Source organism: Fusarium oxysporum, chromosome VIII (genome assembly GCF_013085055.1).
Source record: "Fusarium oxysporum Fo47 chromosome VIII, complete sequence".
NCBI classification, from domain to species: domain Eukaryota; kingdom Fungi; phylum Ascomycota; class Sordariomycetes; order Hypocreales; family Nectriaceae; genus Fusarium; species Fusarium oxysporum.
Window position 1 is genome coordinate 70,422 of NC_072847.1, and position 17,870 is coordinate 88,291.

At 34.4% G+C, this 17,870-nt stretch overlaps 2 protein-coding genes across 2 annotated transcripts; both read right to left on the minus strand.

Annotated features, from left to right (window-relative positions):
* Positions 1–4,107: 4,107 nt before the first annotated feature.
* On the minus strand, positions 4,108–5,106 carry FOBCDRAFT_141000 (uncharacterized protein; the record flags this gene model as incomplete). The annotated part of the gene is made up of 1 exon (XM_059608115.1): positions 4,108–5,106. A coding segment is annotated over one exon (999 nt), but the record flags the coding sequence as incomplete, so codon positions are not given.
* Positions 5,107–13,204: 8,098 nt separating this feature from the next.
* FOBCDRAFT_277540 (uncharacterized protein) lies at positions 13,205–13,569 on the minus strand (the record flags this gene model as incomplete). Its single annotated transcript, XM_054706368.1, has 2 exons — positions 13,205–13,227; positions 13,299–13,569. 2 exons carry the CDS (start codon positions 13,567–13,569, stop codon positions 13,205–13,207), a joined length of 294 nt encoding a protein of 97 aa, XP_054562343.1.
* Between the last annotated feature and the right edge of the window lie 4,301 nt (positions 13,570–17,870).

The window sequence follows — 17,870 nt, forward strand, 5'->3', positions numbered from 1 at the left end:
TATAATTATAGATATATTACTTTACTATTATAAGTAGAAGAAGGTATTATTTTAGCTTTTACCTAACTTAAATAACTAGTTATTAATCCTCTCTTTAAGAGCTCTATAAAGCCGAGGAGATATATAATCCTCCTATATTACACTCTATTAATATAGGCTAGTTTATACTTAATAAGTATTATACTTTATTTAGGGAGTCCCCTATCTATGTAACTACCTTTCTCCTTAATCTATTAAAGTAAGCATAATACCTTAAAATAAACTAAAAGGGAGAATAGGCTGAGGCTGCTATTAGGGATATACCTTTAATATAGGAGGAAGAATATAAGATAGTGCCTGCCCTTAGACCTGCCTAGGCGCTAAGCAAAGTATCTAGGTTGCAGCAAGGGCACTTAAATGAGCTTGATTGGCTTCTAAATGAGATTATGGTTACCGAGGATATAACTAGGGATATAGATGACTTTGAAAACTTTATTTATAGCTAGCCGATAAAGATTAAAGGCTCTCCTTTAGTCTAGTAGTATTAGAGGGATTAGGTTTAGATATATCTGCATCTTAGTTATATAGCTATTAATATATTATCTATGCCCCCTAGTTTTACTAACCCTAGTTTATATTTAGTAGAGGAAGATATACTTTATTATAAGATTATAAAAGTATATTATATATTAATCTAGAGAAGGTTAAATATATTAGTAACTGGCTATATAAAGGACTTATTATATTATTATTATATAGTAGTAGAGGGCTTATTATAGATAGTAAAATAAATAGTAGTATTTATATTAATTCAGAAAGTAATTTAAATTAGAATTAAATAAAATATTTACCTTTAAGCTTAAATATATTTATTATTATATTATTCCTGCTAAAGCTACTAAAACTCCTAGACTAATATTATTCTTACTATCCTGCTAAGCTAATATTATATTAGGATAGTATGTTATCCTAATATCAGGATAATTTATTATATCGGATATAATATCAGGATAGGCAAGTCTAACCTTAATTGCCATTAAAGACTGGAGTATAGTTTCTCAAACCATCCATAACCATTAGAATCTCTCAACTCAAACTAAACAAGCCACTAGATGGTTTTAGGCTTATAGTTATAATATTTAAGCCAAAACTGCCACTACTAAACAGGGCCTATCTAGTTGGCTTTACTGCTATTATACTTAATAGAAAGTCTATAAACTAAAAGCCTATATTATATTAAATACCTAGAATATTAAAAATCACCTTAGTAAAGTATATAATATCTTTTATCTAGATCTATTAAAAGTAAAGCGCTATATATTAGAGAGACCTTTAAATTAATATAACCTCTATAAGTTTACCTCTAGGAAGTAGAAAAGAGATAATCTTTATAATAAGCTAGTTACTTAATTTAATAAAGTAATATTCTAGTGCTTACTTATTTAGTAAATTATAGATATAAACCTATCTTTTTGCCTCTTAGAGTATATAAGGCTTTATAAACTTTTTAACTATCTTAATCTATTAGTCTATAAGACTTTAGTAAACCTTACTTATAAAATAATTTAGGCTAAGGTTATTTATAAGTTAATAAGTATAAAGCCTATATTACTAATACTTTATTATAAAACCCTAGTAAGATTTATATTATATTTAATAGCTAGACCTCTTAGAATAAGTATTCTTTCTTTTTTATTAATACTTTCTTTCTTAATAATAAAACATTCTAGCCTTAAAAAATCCTACTAGGCCTTGTAAATATTACTATAGCCCACACCATGGAAAATATCTATAGAGTAATTATAATAATACTAAAAGAATTCAAGCTTATATAATATAATAAACTTAGATATTTTATTCTTAATAATACTTTAAATAATAATAAGGCTATAAAGGAATTAGAGCGCAAGTTTAAATAGCATAAGCCTATAGCCAGGAGGATTTGCTACTTTAGATATATCCTTTACTATATCACTATGGCTATGCTTTTTATCTATAATACCCAAGCTCTTAAAGACCTTAACCTAGATGACTTTAATAAGTAGATAAAAAGAGGGCCAGTTAGAAAATTATATAACCTTTTTATCTAAATTAATTAATTAAATAAGGCAATAGTTATCCTATACAGACTATAAGATAATAACCCTAATAAGAACTACCCTAGCATACTTAATATTATTCTTAATAACTATATATACTAGCTATTATAATATTATATAATTAAATATATAATTAAGCTCCATTACTGCCTTAAAGACCTTATAGATATTACCATCTAAACAAATAAGAAGTTAGCCTAATCTTAATTTAAAGTTAAAAAATTATAAAGCTTACTTCCTTTATATCTTAAGGAGGATAATATCCTTATTAATATAAATTAGGAAGCTCTAAATTAGTTTAGTAATATTCTTGCCATATTTAATTCTTACCTTTTAAGGCTTAAAGGTAATTATTAAGTTTAGCTTTAAAAAGGAGGTACAGAAGTATAGTACGGTATGGTTTAGCAGGTTACCATTATATATAAGTTCCTCTTATTAACATTAGAGAGGGCTAAGACAAAGTCAGCAGATTGACCAGAGTCTAGTTAATTATCTTTCTACCTATATTAACTCTATATAGGCCAAACTTAATAAATATTACACTAAGCTTAATAAAATACTAATTTATTATAAAGCTACTATCCTTTATCCTAGAATATAATAAGTATTCTTAATAAAGGTATATAATAAAAAGAAGGGTTAAATTAATAAGGCTTAATATCTTATCTAAATACTTTAGGAGAAAGAATATAGGGATCTTCTTACCTAATAGGAGATTACTAATAGTAATCTTCCTATAGCCATAAGGGCATAAGAGTATAATCCCTTTAACTTATTTTAAGATAAGCTTATATTATATTTAAACTCTAAAGAAGAATTAGTTACTAATAAGTTTAAAAGGTAATAATCTATAAAGTAGGATATATTTTTAAAGTATAATAATCTACTTAAATACTAGTCTGCTAAGCAGTTTAAGTATCCTTATATAATAAAAATCGCAATTAACATCTTATTAGTCCCTATAATAGCTGCCGAATATAAGAGAGTATTTTCCTCTGCTAGTAGTATAGTCTCTCCTTAGCAGACTTATTTAGATGCAAGTATAATTGCAGTTACCTAAACGGTTAGGTTATGGCTAAAGGCAGGACTTCTAGAAGGATATAACAGGCTGCTAAAAGAGATAAGTGGCAAAGTAGCCAGGGTAGTTACTTAGTGGCTAGTATATATTATATTTAGAGTGGTAGATAGAAGCATCTATTTATATCTACATGTAGCCTACCTCTACCTATCTATCTTCTGTTTTATGACTAAGTATCTATATCTATTTACCTTGGGTGTCGGTAGATAGATGTAGATAGATTCCCCACCCTGCTCGAGTATGGGCTCGTGTTATAGGCGAGCACAAACAAGCATTATCTGCTTCTAACACCTCCTTATGCCATGACAGACGAACAGTTTGAATATATGGCGGATGCGCTGAGAAATGTCTTGTTAAGCATGGCAACTTTGGCAGAGAGTGCTATTAGCAAGAGCCGCCAATATTAGATCTATTTAGTATTAGGTAGTAAGGAATTACTTTACTGCTAAGAGTATTCTTATATTTATTTCGGCTCTCTTGCATGTATTAATCTCAACTATATGGATTTATATATAAGAAGAATAATATATGATTGCGGTAATTTGCTCTATCATTTAACTAGGATATGTTATATTTATGGGGGTAATCTCGTATAAACTGACAGCTAGGGGAGGACATAATGCTTTGTCTATGGATAATCACGTTCATTTTCTATAAAGTGATCCCTGCCCTTGATTTTAACGCTCTTTAAGCCCATAAGTTAACTCGTTTCAACCTGCCGGTTCGCTAGGACGGAGCAAGGGTGACACGGCCGGCAACAGCACCAAACAGGGACAGCTAGACTTACGCAGGCAGCTCAGTGCTCCCACAGGGATATACATTATAATACCCTGGTGGTTTAGCACTGGCACGCCAGCAGCTATGCTTATAATAGAGATCGACTGGCAAGGAAGGAAAGAGAGTCGTTATTTCAAGAGGTAAGAATATCTCTATTATTCCAAAGCTTCATCTCTAGCCACTATTCCAAATAATATAGGCCATGTCCCTGGCTGTTTTAACGGTGTTAATAACGCGACAAAACATCCCTTTGTTTGAACATACAACCGCCTCCCCATAGGACATACCGGTAAACATGCCAGACGGAGTGCGACGCATGCCAGCTGGCTCGGCGGTCAAGCTGTCTGTAGAATTAATATGATGCAGATCATGTTCTTTGAAACTCCCAGATGTATACCAGCCTGAGTTTGTATCAGCATTAGTTAAATCCTCGGAGAATCTACCTGACGCTTTAGGTGGACGAGATGGCTCTTGTGGTAAGAATGGCAAAACACGATGACTATATAAGGCGCTAGAGGTGTAGCGCATAACCGTTTCTGGGACTTGTACATGTTCTCGATGTTTTAGTGTTATTGATGGAAGCATCGCGATCGTCTTTCTATCAGAGAGTACTGAATTGCCCTCCTTTGCCGGCTTTCGCGACCTGTCTAGCTTCATTATGATTCCATCTTCGGAATTGGTATTGGTATTGATATCGCAGTCGTCGCCATCGTCGTCATCGTCGTCGTCTTTAACTTCAACGGCGATACATTGCTCGACTTCATAATTGAAGTAGATGTTTTTACGCTCAACTCCTGGCGATGAGATCCCACTGTATGCTGATGATGGCAGCATACTAGAGGCATCACGGCTCATTGGCATCGAAGGGAAGGGGAATATTTTGTGATCCATCGTCACTGCGCGATCAAAGAAAAGCTCTCTTAATCGCCGGCTGTCTTTCTGCCTCACCTGGGCCACTGGGGTTGCCTGCTGGGGTAAGGACGATGTTGACAATGGCTTCGGCAGTATGATATTTGATATGCTCCTTTTCTTCAAGATAGACTTCCTGTTAGTGTTGACTAGTGAGTTGGGCTGGAGCAATGAGGCACCGAAAGGCCCAGTCTGCGTACAGTAGATCTTGCTAGCACCTTGCTGAACGGGCCTATATAGCCAACTCACATCATTATCTTTCAGCCTGCACAAAGTTAGCTTGATATTTGTGCCTAATTCCGTTATGTCCCTACTAGTTGAGCGTTTCGGGAGATACAGACTTTAGGTTGTTTTTATATTTTGTCTATGTTCTCTAGCATGCATTCTCTAAATGGGCGCTATTGGGGTCCTCTCCTCGGCGGGTGGTAATATATTACTATGATGACAGGATTTCTTCCTCCTTCCAGTTATGAGAAAGGTAGTTGATATTCCTCCACGGCTAGGCGTTAATAGCAGTGTTAACTTTAGCGCGCTTGTGGAACTTTCCTAATTCTGGCGAACCCTATGTTGACGTATCAGCCGGATTATCATTGTCAACAGACGAGGTGTAGTATGAGTCGCCCGCCTTGAGATCCGACCGGTGTTCCAGGCTATCGTCCGGTGCTACAAAGAAACCGTCTTTCTGAAATTGGGGTAACTAAGCGTGCTCTGCCGACGGCTTGACCTGATGAATTCCTTCATTATAATCGGATGGGATGGAAATATCCCCAAATGGTGTCGACGAATAGGACATATCTATTGATTCGCCGTAGATAGGAGGCGGCGAGGAAGCTGAAGAGGGTGCGGTATCTGGATGTTCAAGAGACTGAGAGCATGGGTCGCTCGTTGGGTCTGCTCCAGACTGAGCCGTTGTTATCCTGCCCGCCAGTTACCAGGGAGAATGGCATTCTTCCATTTCTGAGAAAATAAAGTAGCTGCTCCCTTCGGAGGAGGGTAGAGCGGCCATCTGGATAGATGGTTCATAGAGCTGCCTCCTACACACCGCACGCCATACAGGGGTATATCCAGGCTGCTCGTTTTGAGGTGTAATAAAAGCTCTGGTTTCTTGGGTTATTAGAATTCGCCCCTGATCTCGAGGGCAGCTCCGGTGTGAGCGACCGTTGGCGAGAAAAGGAAGGTTGAGATGCCAACAACTTGGGCGTGGCGCCGTGCCAATAATGGCCCATAGCAATCGAGATTGAAGAAGAGAGAGGAGTAGCTACGCCATAAAAGCAATAGAGGGACATCATGAATGGCACTCTCTGCAAGGTGTCAGTTTACAGTGAAAAGCCCCTCTTCATCTTGGCTATTAGTCATATTCACATGTTAACCACTCCCGGATATCAGGGATACTGCTGGGAAACATATCCTGCGGTACCGTTACAGACCGGTCGGAGAGTTTCGAGCCACCTTGCCATGGCCTATAAGCCGTACTTGGTATAGCAGGTCAGAGACGCATAGCTTGCCTAATTGACAGCTGTAGCTTGACTTACGGCTACGCGAAGCGCAGGTTGGGTCGTTTGTTGTGCGCTTGTTAAGGATCTTGGTGTAGATAGTGCCACTTTCTTAACACTTGTATGCCAAGAAAGTGTGATAACAAAGGAAGGTGTGTGCTGTTCAGAATTTATGTTATATTATATTATATATATTTTTCATCCAGGGGGCCATAGGCCCCGAGTCCCCTGCTGGGGCATAGGACGTGCTGAGCTAGAGAATTAGGGATTTATCTATAAGCTAATTACAGAAATACCATTGGCTATAAGGGCGATTAGTTATTTATAACGCGAAATTAGTCTTCCCTTAGATTCCAATTTTTATAACTATTAGTAGACTAAATACACTCTATCCAGCATCTTATCGGCATAAATAGCATATCCTATTAAGCTTATTACCTGTCAGCAGGATAATAAGGCGCAGCCAGGATATTATAGCTGCTTTTAGAGCCTGATATCAGGGAGGCTAAGATTAGCCTATGTATATAATAGCTTAAAACTGCCTTAAGGTAGTTGCAGCTAAATAAGAGGCATTGGCCTGCCCTTTATCTAGCTATAAGTATATAAAAGAGAAAGGAAAGGTAATAAGGAAATATATTAATAATAAAAAAAGAAAAAGAGTTATAAGTACTTTTTAAGTTATAAGTACCTAATAGTAAGGGTAAATTTTCTTAAAGAATATACTATCTTTAGATAGATTAATAAACTTAGTAAAGTTTCTTCTTATTACTAGATTAACTACTATATTTAGTAAGGGTGCTAGCCTTATCTAATAATATAGTAATACCTTTCTGCAGTAAAAGATATAATCTAATGCTTTATATTAGCTATATAAGCAGACTAGGTATATATTACTATAGTTAAACCTCTTATAATATATAGTAAAGTCCCTATAGACGGACCTTACTGCCAGTAAGTAGTATAAGGCTATATATAGGAGTATTAGCTTTAGTAGGCAGCCTATAATTGCCTTAAGGTTAAGTCTCTTATATTACTTAGAAGCAGAGGTAAATTACTATATCTTAAATACTTCTTTTAGTTTTTATCTTATAATCTATTATAAGTAAGCTAGTATTAATTAAGTACCTTTAGGTTTAAGGAGTAATAATGCTGCTTTTGCCAGTTTATTAGCCTGTTTATTACCAGGGATGGAGGAGTATCCTAGGACCTAGAGTACTTATATAGCTCTATATAATACTACTAAAGCCTAAAACTTAAGAAAGATATCTTAAGAGGAGTTAGAGGGCATACCTTATAGGTATATAGCAGCTATAAGGTTATCTAAATAGATAAAAATAGTTTATACTGCTAATTCTTATAGGTTTAGGGCAGCTTTAAGGCCCTTTAATGCCTTAGTAGCTTTAGTATTAAAGACCTTAGCAGGCCTAAGGCGATTTAATCTATTAAAGATAGGGATATTATTCTAATAAATAGTAAAGCTATAGCTTATAGCTTCTTCTAAGGATAAAGAGCTATTTAAGTATATAACTAAGGTAAGTAAGTTAAATCTCTTAACCTAGTAGAGGAAGGCACTGGTTAATTTCTCTTTTAATGCTATTTAGAGTAAAGGCATTTATTCTTAATAGAAGTATTACTAGATAAGTTTTGGCTGCTTATAGGGCGTAAGCAGCTTATCTATGCATCAGAGATGTATCCTAAAGATACTTTTTGTCTATATTTAATATCTCTATTTAATAAGGTTATGGTAGGTAGGTTAGTTAGGTAGTTAATGTAGGCGTGTTTAATATGCCAGGGGGGTAAGCCTTATTTAGTAATTTAAGTTATATAGCAAATCTTAGTTACTTTACTTTAAGTAATTAGTTAATTAGTAATATACTGCTTTCCCTATATAGGATAGCAGTAAGAGTTATCTTCTAGATAGGTAGTATTACTCTTATAGCCTGATTTATGGCTTTGTTTATTATTTATATAAGATACTAATTACTTAATAGTAGTTCCTTTATAGGCTAATTCCATTGCAGCCTAGTACTGCCTAGATATTATGCCTCTAAGCCATAAAGTAGTATTAGCTTAATATATACTCTAATAGCACTTTTAGCTGCCTACTTCTTAATATATAGTTAAAAAGATAGCCTGCTATCTAGCTAGATGCCTAGCCAGTATAGCACTAATTTAGGGTGCTTCTCTATATTACTATAATATATTACTAGGGTAGTCCTAAGTATTTTATAGGAGAAGTATATAACTTTAGTCTTCTTTATATTAAAGGAAATGCTATTTGCTGCACCTTATTACACTATCTCCTTAATAAAACTAAATGCCATAGTAGTAGTCTTATCTACTATGTTACTTATAGATAGGATAGCCATATTATTTATATAGCCAAAGCAACCCTAGGGATTGCCTAGTTAATAAATTGGCTTAATATAAAGCAGAAAGAGGATTAGTAATACCGGTAACCCCTGAGGGAGGCTGCACTATAGGGGAGAAGAGGGCATAATAGTATCTTAGTACTTAATACATACAAACTAGCCACTTATAAAGGAGCCAGCCTAGTAAGCCAAATAGTTAGGCTAGCCTTATTTATAAAGATATAAGATAAGCCTATTATATATAATGGTATTAAAAGCACTCTAGATATCTATTATAACTAGAGTTATTACTTTCTTACTTATAAATGCTTCTTTGATGTTATATATTAGGGCTATTACTAGGTCTATTACTAACCTCTTAGGTAATACCCCTATTTACTATAGGTAAAGGATACTAAAGTATATTATTACCTAGGCTAGATAGTATATAATTAGCTGCTTAAGTCCCTTACTAAGATAAGAAAGCAGTGAGATTAGTTGCTATGCTTATGGCTCTATAAGGTCTCTATGCCCTGGTTTTATAATTATAATTATCTCTGCCTCCTTGAATACTTTTAGATAATAGCCTGTTATAAGGTATCTTATAAAGAGACAGTAAATATATATCTTAATAATATACTATACTGCCTTGAGAAGTTTAATTATAATATTATCTAATCCTGGGGATATATTGCCTATACTTAGGGTTATATATTATGCCTCTTCTATAGAGATCTCTAAAGAGAATGGTATTAGTTTATAAGGAGTAATAGGCATTTAAGGGTTTATAATATTATCCTCTGTAGTTCTTTATTCTAATATAGCCTATTAAAGTATATTAGCTTTATTTATCTAGGTCTTATAGATAATATTATTAACTTATAGTAATAGAGGTTAAAAGGCTTTAGGGGATTTTAACTACTAAATAGCTTTAAAAATAGCACTACTACTAAAGAAGCTATTAATAAGGTTTTATTAATACTTCCTTTTAGTATAATAGATTATATAGTAAAAGTCTCTCTTAGCTATTTAGATATCTTAGTTAAAGCCCAGAGGGTAGCTATATTTAATAGCTTAAAAAGTAGCTATAGTATTAATATACTCCTCTGTCCACCCGGGAGCTAAATATCTACCTTTATATATAGGCCGGCTAAATACTTTTACTATTAATATTAATAGATTTATAAGTATTAATATAAGCTTATTTAATTCTGTAGGGTTTAAATATAACAGGGGGATTTCCGTGGCTCTAAGTTCTATAATCTTAATGAATTATTTAAGCTTATTTTTTATTATTACTTAGATCTTAGCTAGCTATATTAGAGTTAATTTAATATTAGGGAAGGTTAAGCTAAGTATAAAATAGTTAGAGTTAGTAGTAAGGTAATCCTTAATAATAGCTTTGGCTAGTAGCAGGTTAATAAATATAAGATTAATTATATTACTATATAGATTTATTAGTATATCTAGAGTATTAAGAAGGTTAAGGTCGTTTTCTGATGTCTAGTCTGTAATTTCTTAGCTGTGATTTATAGCTTAGCCTGTTTACTAACTATAATATCTGGCATTAAAATTGCCAGTAATAAGGCAGCGCTCTGGCATAGGCCATTAAAGTAGTATATTTAAGGCATCCTTCTTATTATTCTGGCAATAAAAGTTAACTATTATTATGCCATTAACTATAATCTAAAGAATATTATATATCTTAAAGGGGCGAATCTAATTAGCTAGAAGCCTTAGGTCTTATTAAATATATATTATTACTCTAGGCGAAGTATTATTACTATTTTATATATTAACTAGTATAAATATATTATATGCAGGATATATCTTAGTTAGGTAGCAGGCTTTAGTATAAGCTATTTATAGCTCTTATAGGAGTATAATATTATATTATTTTAAGTTAGTTAGCGCCAGGGCGTAGTTATGGGCTAGTGGGATCTTACTGATATTAGCCTAGAAGACCTTAAGTGGCTTCTTATTATTCTTTTATATCTATAAGTACCTATTCCTAGTTATAGTTATAAGTACGGCTTGTTAGGATTATATAATACTTCTTCTTCGGTGAGCTTAATCTATAATACTTAGGCTCCTCCTTTACTTCGTAGGTAGCCTAGGGAGCTATAGCCACTATAATACACAAGGGTGCTCCTAATATAGCTAGACTTAGAGCATAAGCATCTAGCTATTTATCTAGTCTGATATCGCCCCTTTACAGCTTAGCCGCTCCTTATTAGGTTTCTATATATATCTCTAGTTATATTTTTAAATATTATTATTAGTATATTTCTATACCCACTATTTGGACATGTTCTTGTTATTTTTTAGTAAGCCAGCGAAGGATGCCATATACTTTCTTTGGCCAAGCTAGGCACTTACTAAGGCTGGCCTTATAGGGCCCTAAGTAGTTAATGTATTATTCTAGTGCAGTATAGCTATCTGCAATATAATTAGTTATGTTATAGTATTAGTAGACTGGCTGTCTATAGTAGTTATAGGTAAAGTAGTAATCTTAGTATATTTTATACTATTTAGGTTAGATAGTTTTACTTATAAGTCTGGCTATATAGCTATTAAAAAGGGACTAGAATCTCTTAGTGGGCTTAAGAAAGGATATAAGTAGAGTCTTAGTTAAGGGATTATCTAAGAATTATCTCCTAGTATATATATTAACAGGCTTAAGCCCTATTTAGATTTCTATCTTATTGCTAATAATATTATTATTATCTACCTTATTACTACAAAAGTTAGTTAGTTTTCTAGGAAGGTCTAAGACTATATAAGTATACTATTCCTTATTTATTTTTACTATTATAGCTCTTAGCTTAGCTGCCTACTTAGCCTGCTTCTCTATAAGAAAGTTATATATTTTAAGGTTAGCAGCTAGGATAGCCTATCTTAATCTAACTTTAAATACCTATTAGATCTTATCTAAGATAGCACTAAGTTTTTCCCGGATTAGGGTCTAGATTATATAGCTACTAGAGGTCCTGGCTAGAGCTCTGGCTTCTAGATAGATAAAGATATAGAGGTCTTATTAGGGTAAAGTAATAGTTAATTATTACCCTTAGTGATAAAGTAGGTTAGATTATTAGTATTATTATTATTAATATTAGGGAGTTAGGTAAGCGCGGTTAATAGGGAGCGAGGCAGTAATGCTGCTATAGGTAGGCTTAGAAGCTAGTATATTATTAGAAAGCTCTTATTTCTAAATACCAAGGAAGCTATTAGCAAATTGCTAAGTAAAATATCACTATAGTCTAGCAGTAAATTACTAAGCAGCTTCTTTAAACTTAGCATAAAAGGCCTAGAAAACCATTAGCTTAGTATTATACTTTTCTATGTGCTTGCAGGTAAGGTTATTAGCCGATTTAATAATAGAGATTAGCTGATTATAGATTAATATAGGGTTAGTATACTTAGCTCCTTCTGCAGCTATAGTAGTAGTAGCAGCGTTAAGTGGTAAGGATGGTATCTATGCCATCTGCCTAAGTCTAGGTAAAATACTAACGGGACTATTAATAATTATAGGGCTGTTTTGCAGGAGAGCTGCATAGGCTTCTCGGTTTAAATTAGCAGGAGTGTAGATCCTAAGATTAAAGCAATCCAAGATAGCAGGCAGGCTTATTATAGATAAGGCCATCGCCGCGGCTTATAGCTATATGAAGTGCAGGTTAGGTTATTTATTGTGCGCTTATTAAGGATCTTGGTGCAGGCAAGGGCCACTTTCTTAATACTTGTATGCTAAGAAAGTGTGATGATAAAGGAAGGCGATTAGGCAAGTATATTAAAATCCGCGCTTTTAGTGTCAGGTAAGAGTGTATATAGTTTGCAAATCTACTTATACTATATATATAGGGCTTTGTTTTATAAATACGAGTTATTATAGGAGAGGAAGGTATAATATAAGTCTATTATGCCTAGTAGGCCAACGCCTAATAGGCTCTGAAGCTAAAGGTATATACACTTTGCTAGTTATTGCCTTACTCTTGCTAAGCCTATATAATTCTTACCTTGTTCCTTCTAGTCTAGTTATTGCTTTTCTTCTTAGTCCTCGTAATTGTTAGTAGTAGCAGGTTAACTTAAAGCCTAATTCCTCTAAGTGTTTAATTTCCTATCTTCGGCGGCTAAAGCGGTGCCTGCTGTTGACTATATGAGGGCGTCGTAGGCTATCGTTTAGTGTTAATAAAATGTTGCTAGGTTAGTGGTGTTCCTGTTATCTTTGTTCTAGGCGACCTGTAGCAATCGCAAATCTGATTGTGGCTTGTACTGCGTCCATGTTTGGCGTCCATTCCTGACTGTCTGATGCTGCTTTACCTCCTAGGAAGGTACAGTAAAGATCGAAATTGGTTGTCTATCCGCATACTCTCTTTAACTTCTAGCGCACAGACCAAGCTTACGGGGTGTATATAGTAATTACTGATTTTACTGTGCTTGGTGTATCCTGGCGGCTAAACCTATAATCGGGCAACCTACGGCAGTGTTACTCTATAGGCTGAAAGCTGCTTTATTTTACTCTTAGTGGACAATGTACTCCTGCGCTTCCCACTTTTTTGTTAGCATTTCATCGGTGGAAACCCAGCATATGGTCAGATTGATTACATTTCCTTACCGAGGACCGATGCCTTAGACTCCATTACTGCACCGGCCCCTTCTAACCTCTTATAGCAGTACTGCAGCAGGTCTTGTAACAAATGCCAACTGGGATCACCCTCTGCTAATATCTCTGCCTCAACCGCAACCACATGCTCCAGCATCTTAACGGCTTTCTTTGTCTTGCCATCTGTAAGGTATACTCGTGTAAGTTCGTGCTCTGATGCCAGTCGATGTAGGTGATCTTCTGCTAGTATCTTCTCTTGGGTCTCAACTACATGCTCTAGCATTTCGACTGCCTTCTTCGTCTGACCATCGTCAAGGTATGCTCATGCGAGCTCGTGCTCTGATGCTAGTCGATCCGGGTGATTCTCCGCTAACGCTGTCTCTCGGATCGCAGCTACATGCCCTAGCAGTTCTACTGCCTCTGTCATCCGTCCGTCTACAAGCAAGTATCAGCCAGCCTAATAACCTAGTTTATAAAGCTCTTTGCTCTAGTTATCCTTAGCATATCTAAGGAGTTTAATTACATAAGGCAGATATTGCTGCCAAAGGTCTCGGTTTTCCCACTTATCCATCGGGAATACCTCTTCTAGGCGTGCTATTACTGCCTGGCTTTACTTTTTCTCCGACTTATTCTCTGCAACCCAAGTCTTTATTACTAGATGCACTAAACTATGCATATCGAATACCTCGCTGGATCCTTGTCTATTTAGAAATCTATAGCCGCATAATATGCCAATTACTTAAGTTAATTGTTATTATAATTCGCCCTCGGGCAGTATTAACTAAGGCACTGCCTTCGGTTTAATATAAGCCAGAAATATTAAAATATGTAACGTAAGTTTATTAGCCTTATAGATCTAGTTAAATAAGATGAACTAGGTAGTTGCTATGGGATCTTAAGACTGCTTATATCTTATGTTATCTTAGAACTCGGCGTTTAATAGTTCTATCCTGTTATGATCTGTATTTACGAAGAGTTATAAATACTGCATAAGTAATATCTGGTTTTTATTTATATATACTACTGCTTGCATAATAGCTAGTAGAAGGTATATTAATAGCATCAGGAGATAGTCTATAACTTGCTTATTACTTAAAGGGATTTCCTAGATTAATGCCTCCTTAAGGTAGTTTCTTGCCTTATCTCGGCCTATTATAGGTACTTTAAGAATATTTCGCCTAGCAACTAATACTACTACTTTTCGGTATTATATTATAAATAGGATTTGCCCTTTATCGCTTTAGGGAAGTAATTAGTATATGCCCTTATCTACGCCTATGAAACCTATGACAGTTTGCATATCATCAGCGTTATTAACCACAAGAAGCCATTTACCGGCGCGTTCTAAGCTCAGGTACTAATAGACTAATTTAACCGCATTATTATTATCGGCAGTAGGAATTTCGCATATATTAATAATCTGCACATATGCCTATTCGAAGCTAGCACGGCTTAGCGCTGGCACCTAGAATACTGAGTAGTCCTGCTTCTTCTCTTTAATCTAGTAGGCAAGCTGCAGAGCAATTTGCATTTTGCTAATACCCCCAAGGCCAACCAAAGCGATTTTTCAGCGGCTCTCAGCGAACAGTAGGTCTTATAGCCTCGAAATGACCTCATCTCGGCCCACGAAGAGTTTATTTTTCGAAAAGGGAACAAGAAAAGCAGGTTGTATCTAACGCCCGTCTACAGTGCGTGTAAAAAGGCTCTGATTAGAAGAATCGCGGCTCTGTAAAAAGAGGCTATTCTGGAAGTTTGAGGGGAGGCATGGAATGTCTTCTACTGTAAGCAGTGACGTTGCTAGAAGCATGGTTTGGCATACCTTGGTAAAGTAAGGGAACCCAGAAGCCAAGAAAAGCCTTTATATAGGCTGCCGCTATAGCTGCAGTATATCGCTGCCAGACCTTACTTTTATGACTATCAGCATAGTTATATGCCCCTTTGATTATAATGCAAGGAAGAATATCCTAAACTCCTGCGCCTTCTATCTCGAAAGTAATTATATCTCTTGCCTCTACTTTGCGGTCCTGGTCTTTGCCGGACTTTATTACTGAATCGCTAGATGCTATCAGTCCGAAATGGATAGCAGGTGCAAGACTAGGCCCTATGGCCTGAAGACGGTATTGTGGTATAAGCTTGCTATTGCACCTGACTTGCTTGCATAACTTCTGGTCCTCGCTGTGGCAATAGGATACTTCAAATAGTATATTATATATAACGCTAGGATATTTAGTATAAAGCTCTGGATTTTGGCGGAGGATACTAAGGTATCTTACTATCTTACTTACTAATTGTTAATGGCTGCTGATCCCTTTGGCTTGTGCTATGTGACGAATATGGTTTTAAACAGGGAAACTAGTCCATACTAGGTTTATATTTGCAGATAGTATAGGGCGTTAATACTAAGTAAGTTAGTTATTATATCTCTTAATAATTAAGTAATGCATATTAGGCTTATTAATATAAAGAAGTCTTATTAATAGCTGGTAAGCTAAGTCTATAAAGGTACTAATAAGTATAGTCTATATACTAGAAGTGATCTAAGAGGATTACTAAGGCAGTTAGATTACGGTAATCCTAGATCACAGTAGTTCCTAGAGCGTTATAATCCTGTTTATAAGGTGATCTAGTTTTGATTAGTCTGTAGTTATTTAAGGGGCTAATACCTTATATAAGTTTTTATAGAGTATACGTAATATAACCGCTAGGGTCGTAATATAATCTCTCCCCTCCATTAGGTCTTATCCTTAAGACCTTAAAGTAGGCCCATTCTATTTCTTATCTGGTTAGTTCTAACTTGCATCCTTAAATATTTTTCCATCGGTATATGCCGCTGATAAGATATCTAGTCGTATTTCGAAGTCTATTAATCGAAAAACCAAAGAGCGCAAATTTTTAGCCGAGAGCATTAAACTATTGCGTAAGTTTGCTAATATGCCGTGTTCTTATTATTTTAAGTATCAAAGGGAGTGCTTAATAACGGCGGATTCTTCTCACTATAGCAAATATGTTTATCAGGGGCATTCCTGCAATAGTACTCAGGTTATATTATCTTATATATTATTTTTCCTTTTCGTTAAATCTTATTACTAATATATCTAGTTAAGAAACTAATTTCTCAAGAGAAGAAGTTAGATAAGGATAAGGAAGAGGCTGGTAAGGATCTCTTAAAACTTTATAAAGAGTTGGCTGCATTATAGGCGCATATAGCCATGGCTGCAGGTCATTTATCTCGGATTTATAAGACTAAAAACAAGGTGAAAGAGCATCATGCATCCGAATTTCATCGCAGTATTCAGGGTCTTAAAGGAGAGGATAAGTTAGCTAAGAAGTTAAGTTATTAAGAAAGTAAAGCTACCAAAGAGCTTTAATCCCTAAACCCTAAGAATATTAACTAAGATTCTCTAGGTCTAGGTATTTTTAACTTCGATTCTTTGCCTTCTAATACTATTAGTAAAAGTTCTTTAGGAGTTATTAAGCATTTATAAGGTATTTCAGTAGTTCCTATGTATTTTCGCTTTCTAAATAGTTTCTCTATTTAATTAGGTATATGGTTTATCTATTAATTTTATCTATATCTCTAATAGTTTCTGCCTTATAAACTTCTAGTCCTATGATTTATCGTAGTTTATTACCGGTTTTAACGTATATTATATCTGCTGCTAATTCTAATATCGAGATATAATATACTAGGTGATATTAAATTATCAGGGGTAAGTCTAGCTCGTAGATATCCTTCTTTTTCTTTTATTTAATTTTAACCGGTCTGAGATATTTATAGTCTAACTTATGACTTAGTCGGTTCGTTTTAATATTCTTAGTAAATAGGTAAACCATATCCCCCTCCGAAAAGGTTAGTCCCTTTAACCTCTTAGGGTTATAGTATTATTACATCCGTTTTCTAATATATTTAAGTTCTTTCTTTATTTCCTTATGTAGGTTTTTTAACTTATTACTCTTAATTATAGCAGCTAGGTTAATTAATTTAGGTTCTTATACTTTATAATAAGCATCTAGTATAAATCCGAAATTTATATCTAATAGTATAAGCTTTATACTTTTATTATAGGCAGTGTTATAGGCTAGTTAGGCGCATAATAGCTTTTTAATCTAATTATTCTATTATAGTTAATATAATACCATAGGTATTATTTTAGTACTTAGTTTATTCGTTCTATTTATCTATCTATTTAGGGTCTAAATGCCATTAAGAGTCGGTGATTTAGTCCTAGATATAATATAAGTACTTACTAAAATTTTAATGCAAAGGTAGGTCCTCTGTCTAATAGGATTTCCCTTGGTAGTCCTTTTTCTCTTACTACCTTATTATAGAAGATATAGGCTATAGTTTCTGCATCTATTACCTCTCTGTAGGGTAAGTAAATTAAAAATTTTATAAGTCTATTTATGATAACTATAATACTATTATAGAAGATTCTAGTTAAAGGTTCTTCTAATAACAGTAATTTAGTTATAAAGTCTATTATAATCAAGCTCTATAGTTATTTTACTACTTCTAATAGTTATAGTTCTCTATATAGTTTATATTATTATGCCTTTATCTTTATGTATAGGTTATATTACTTA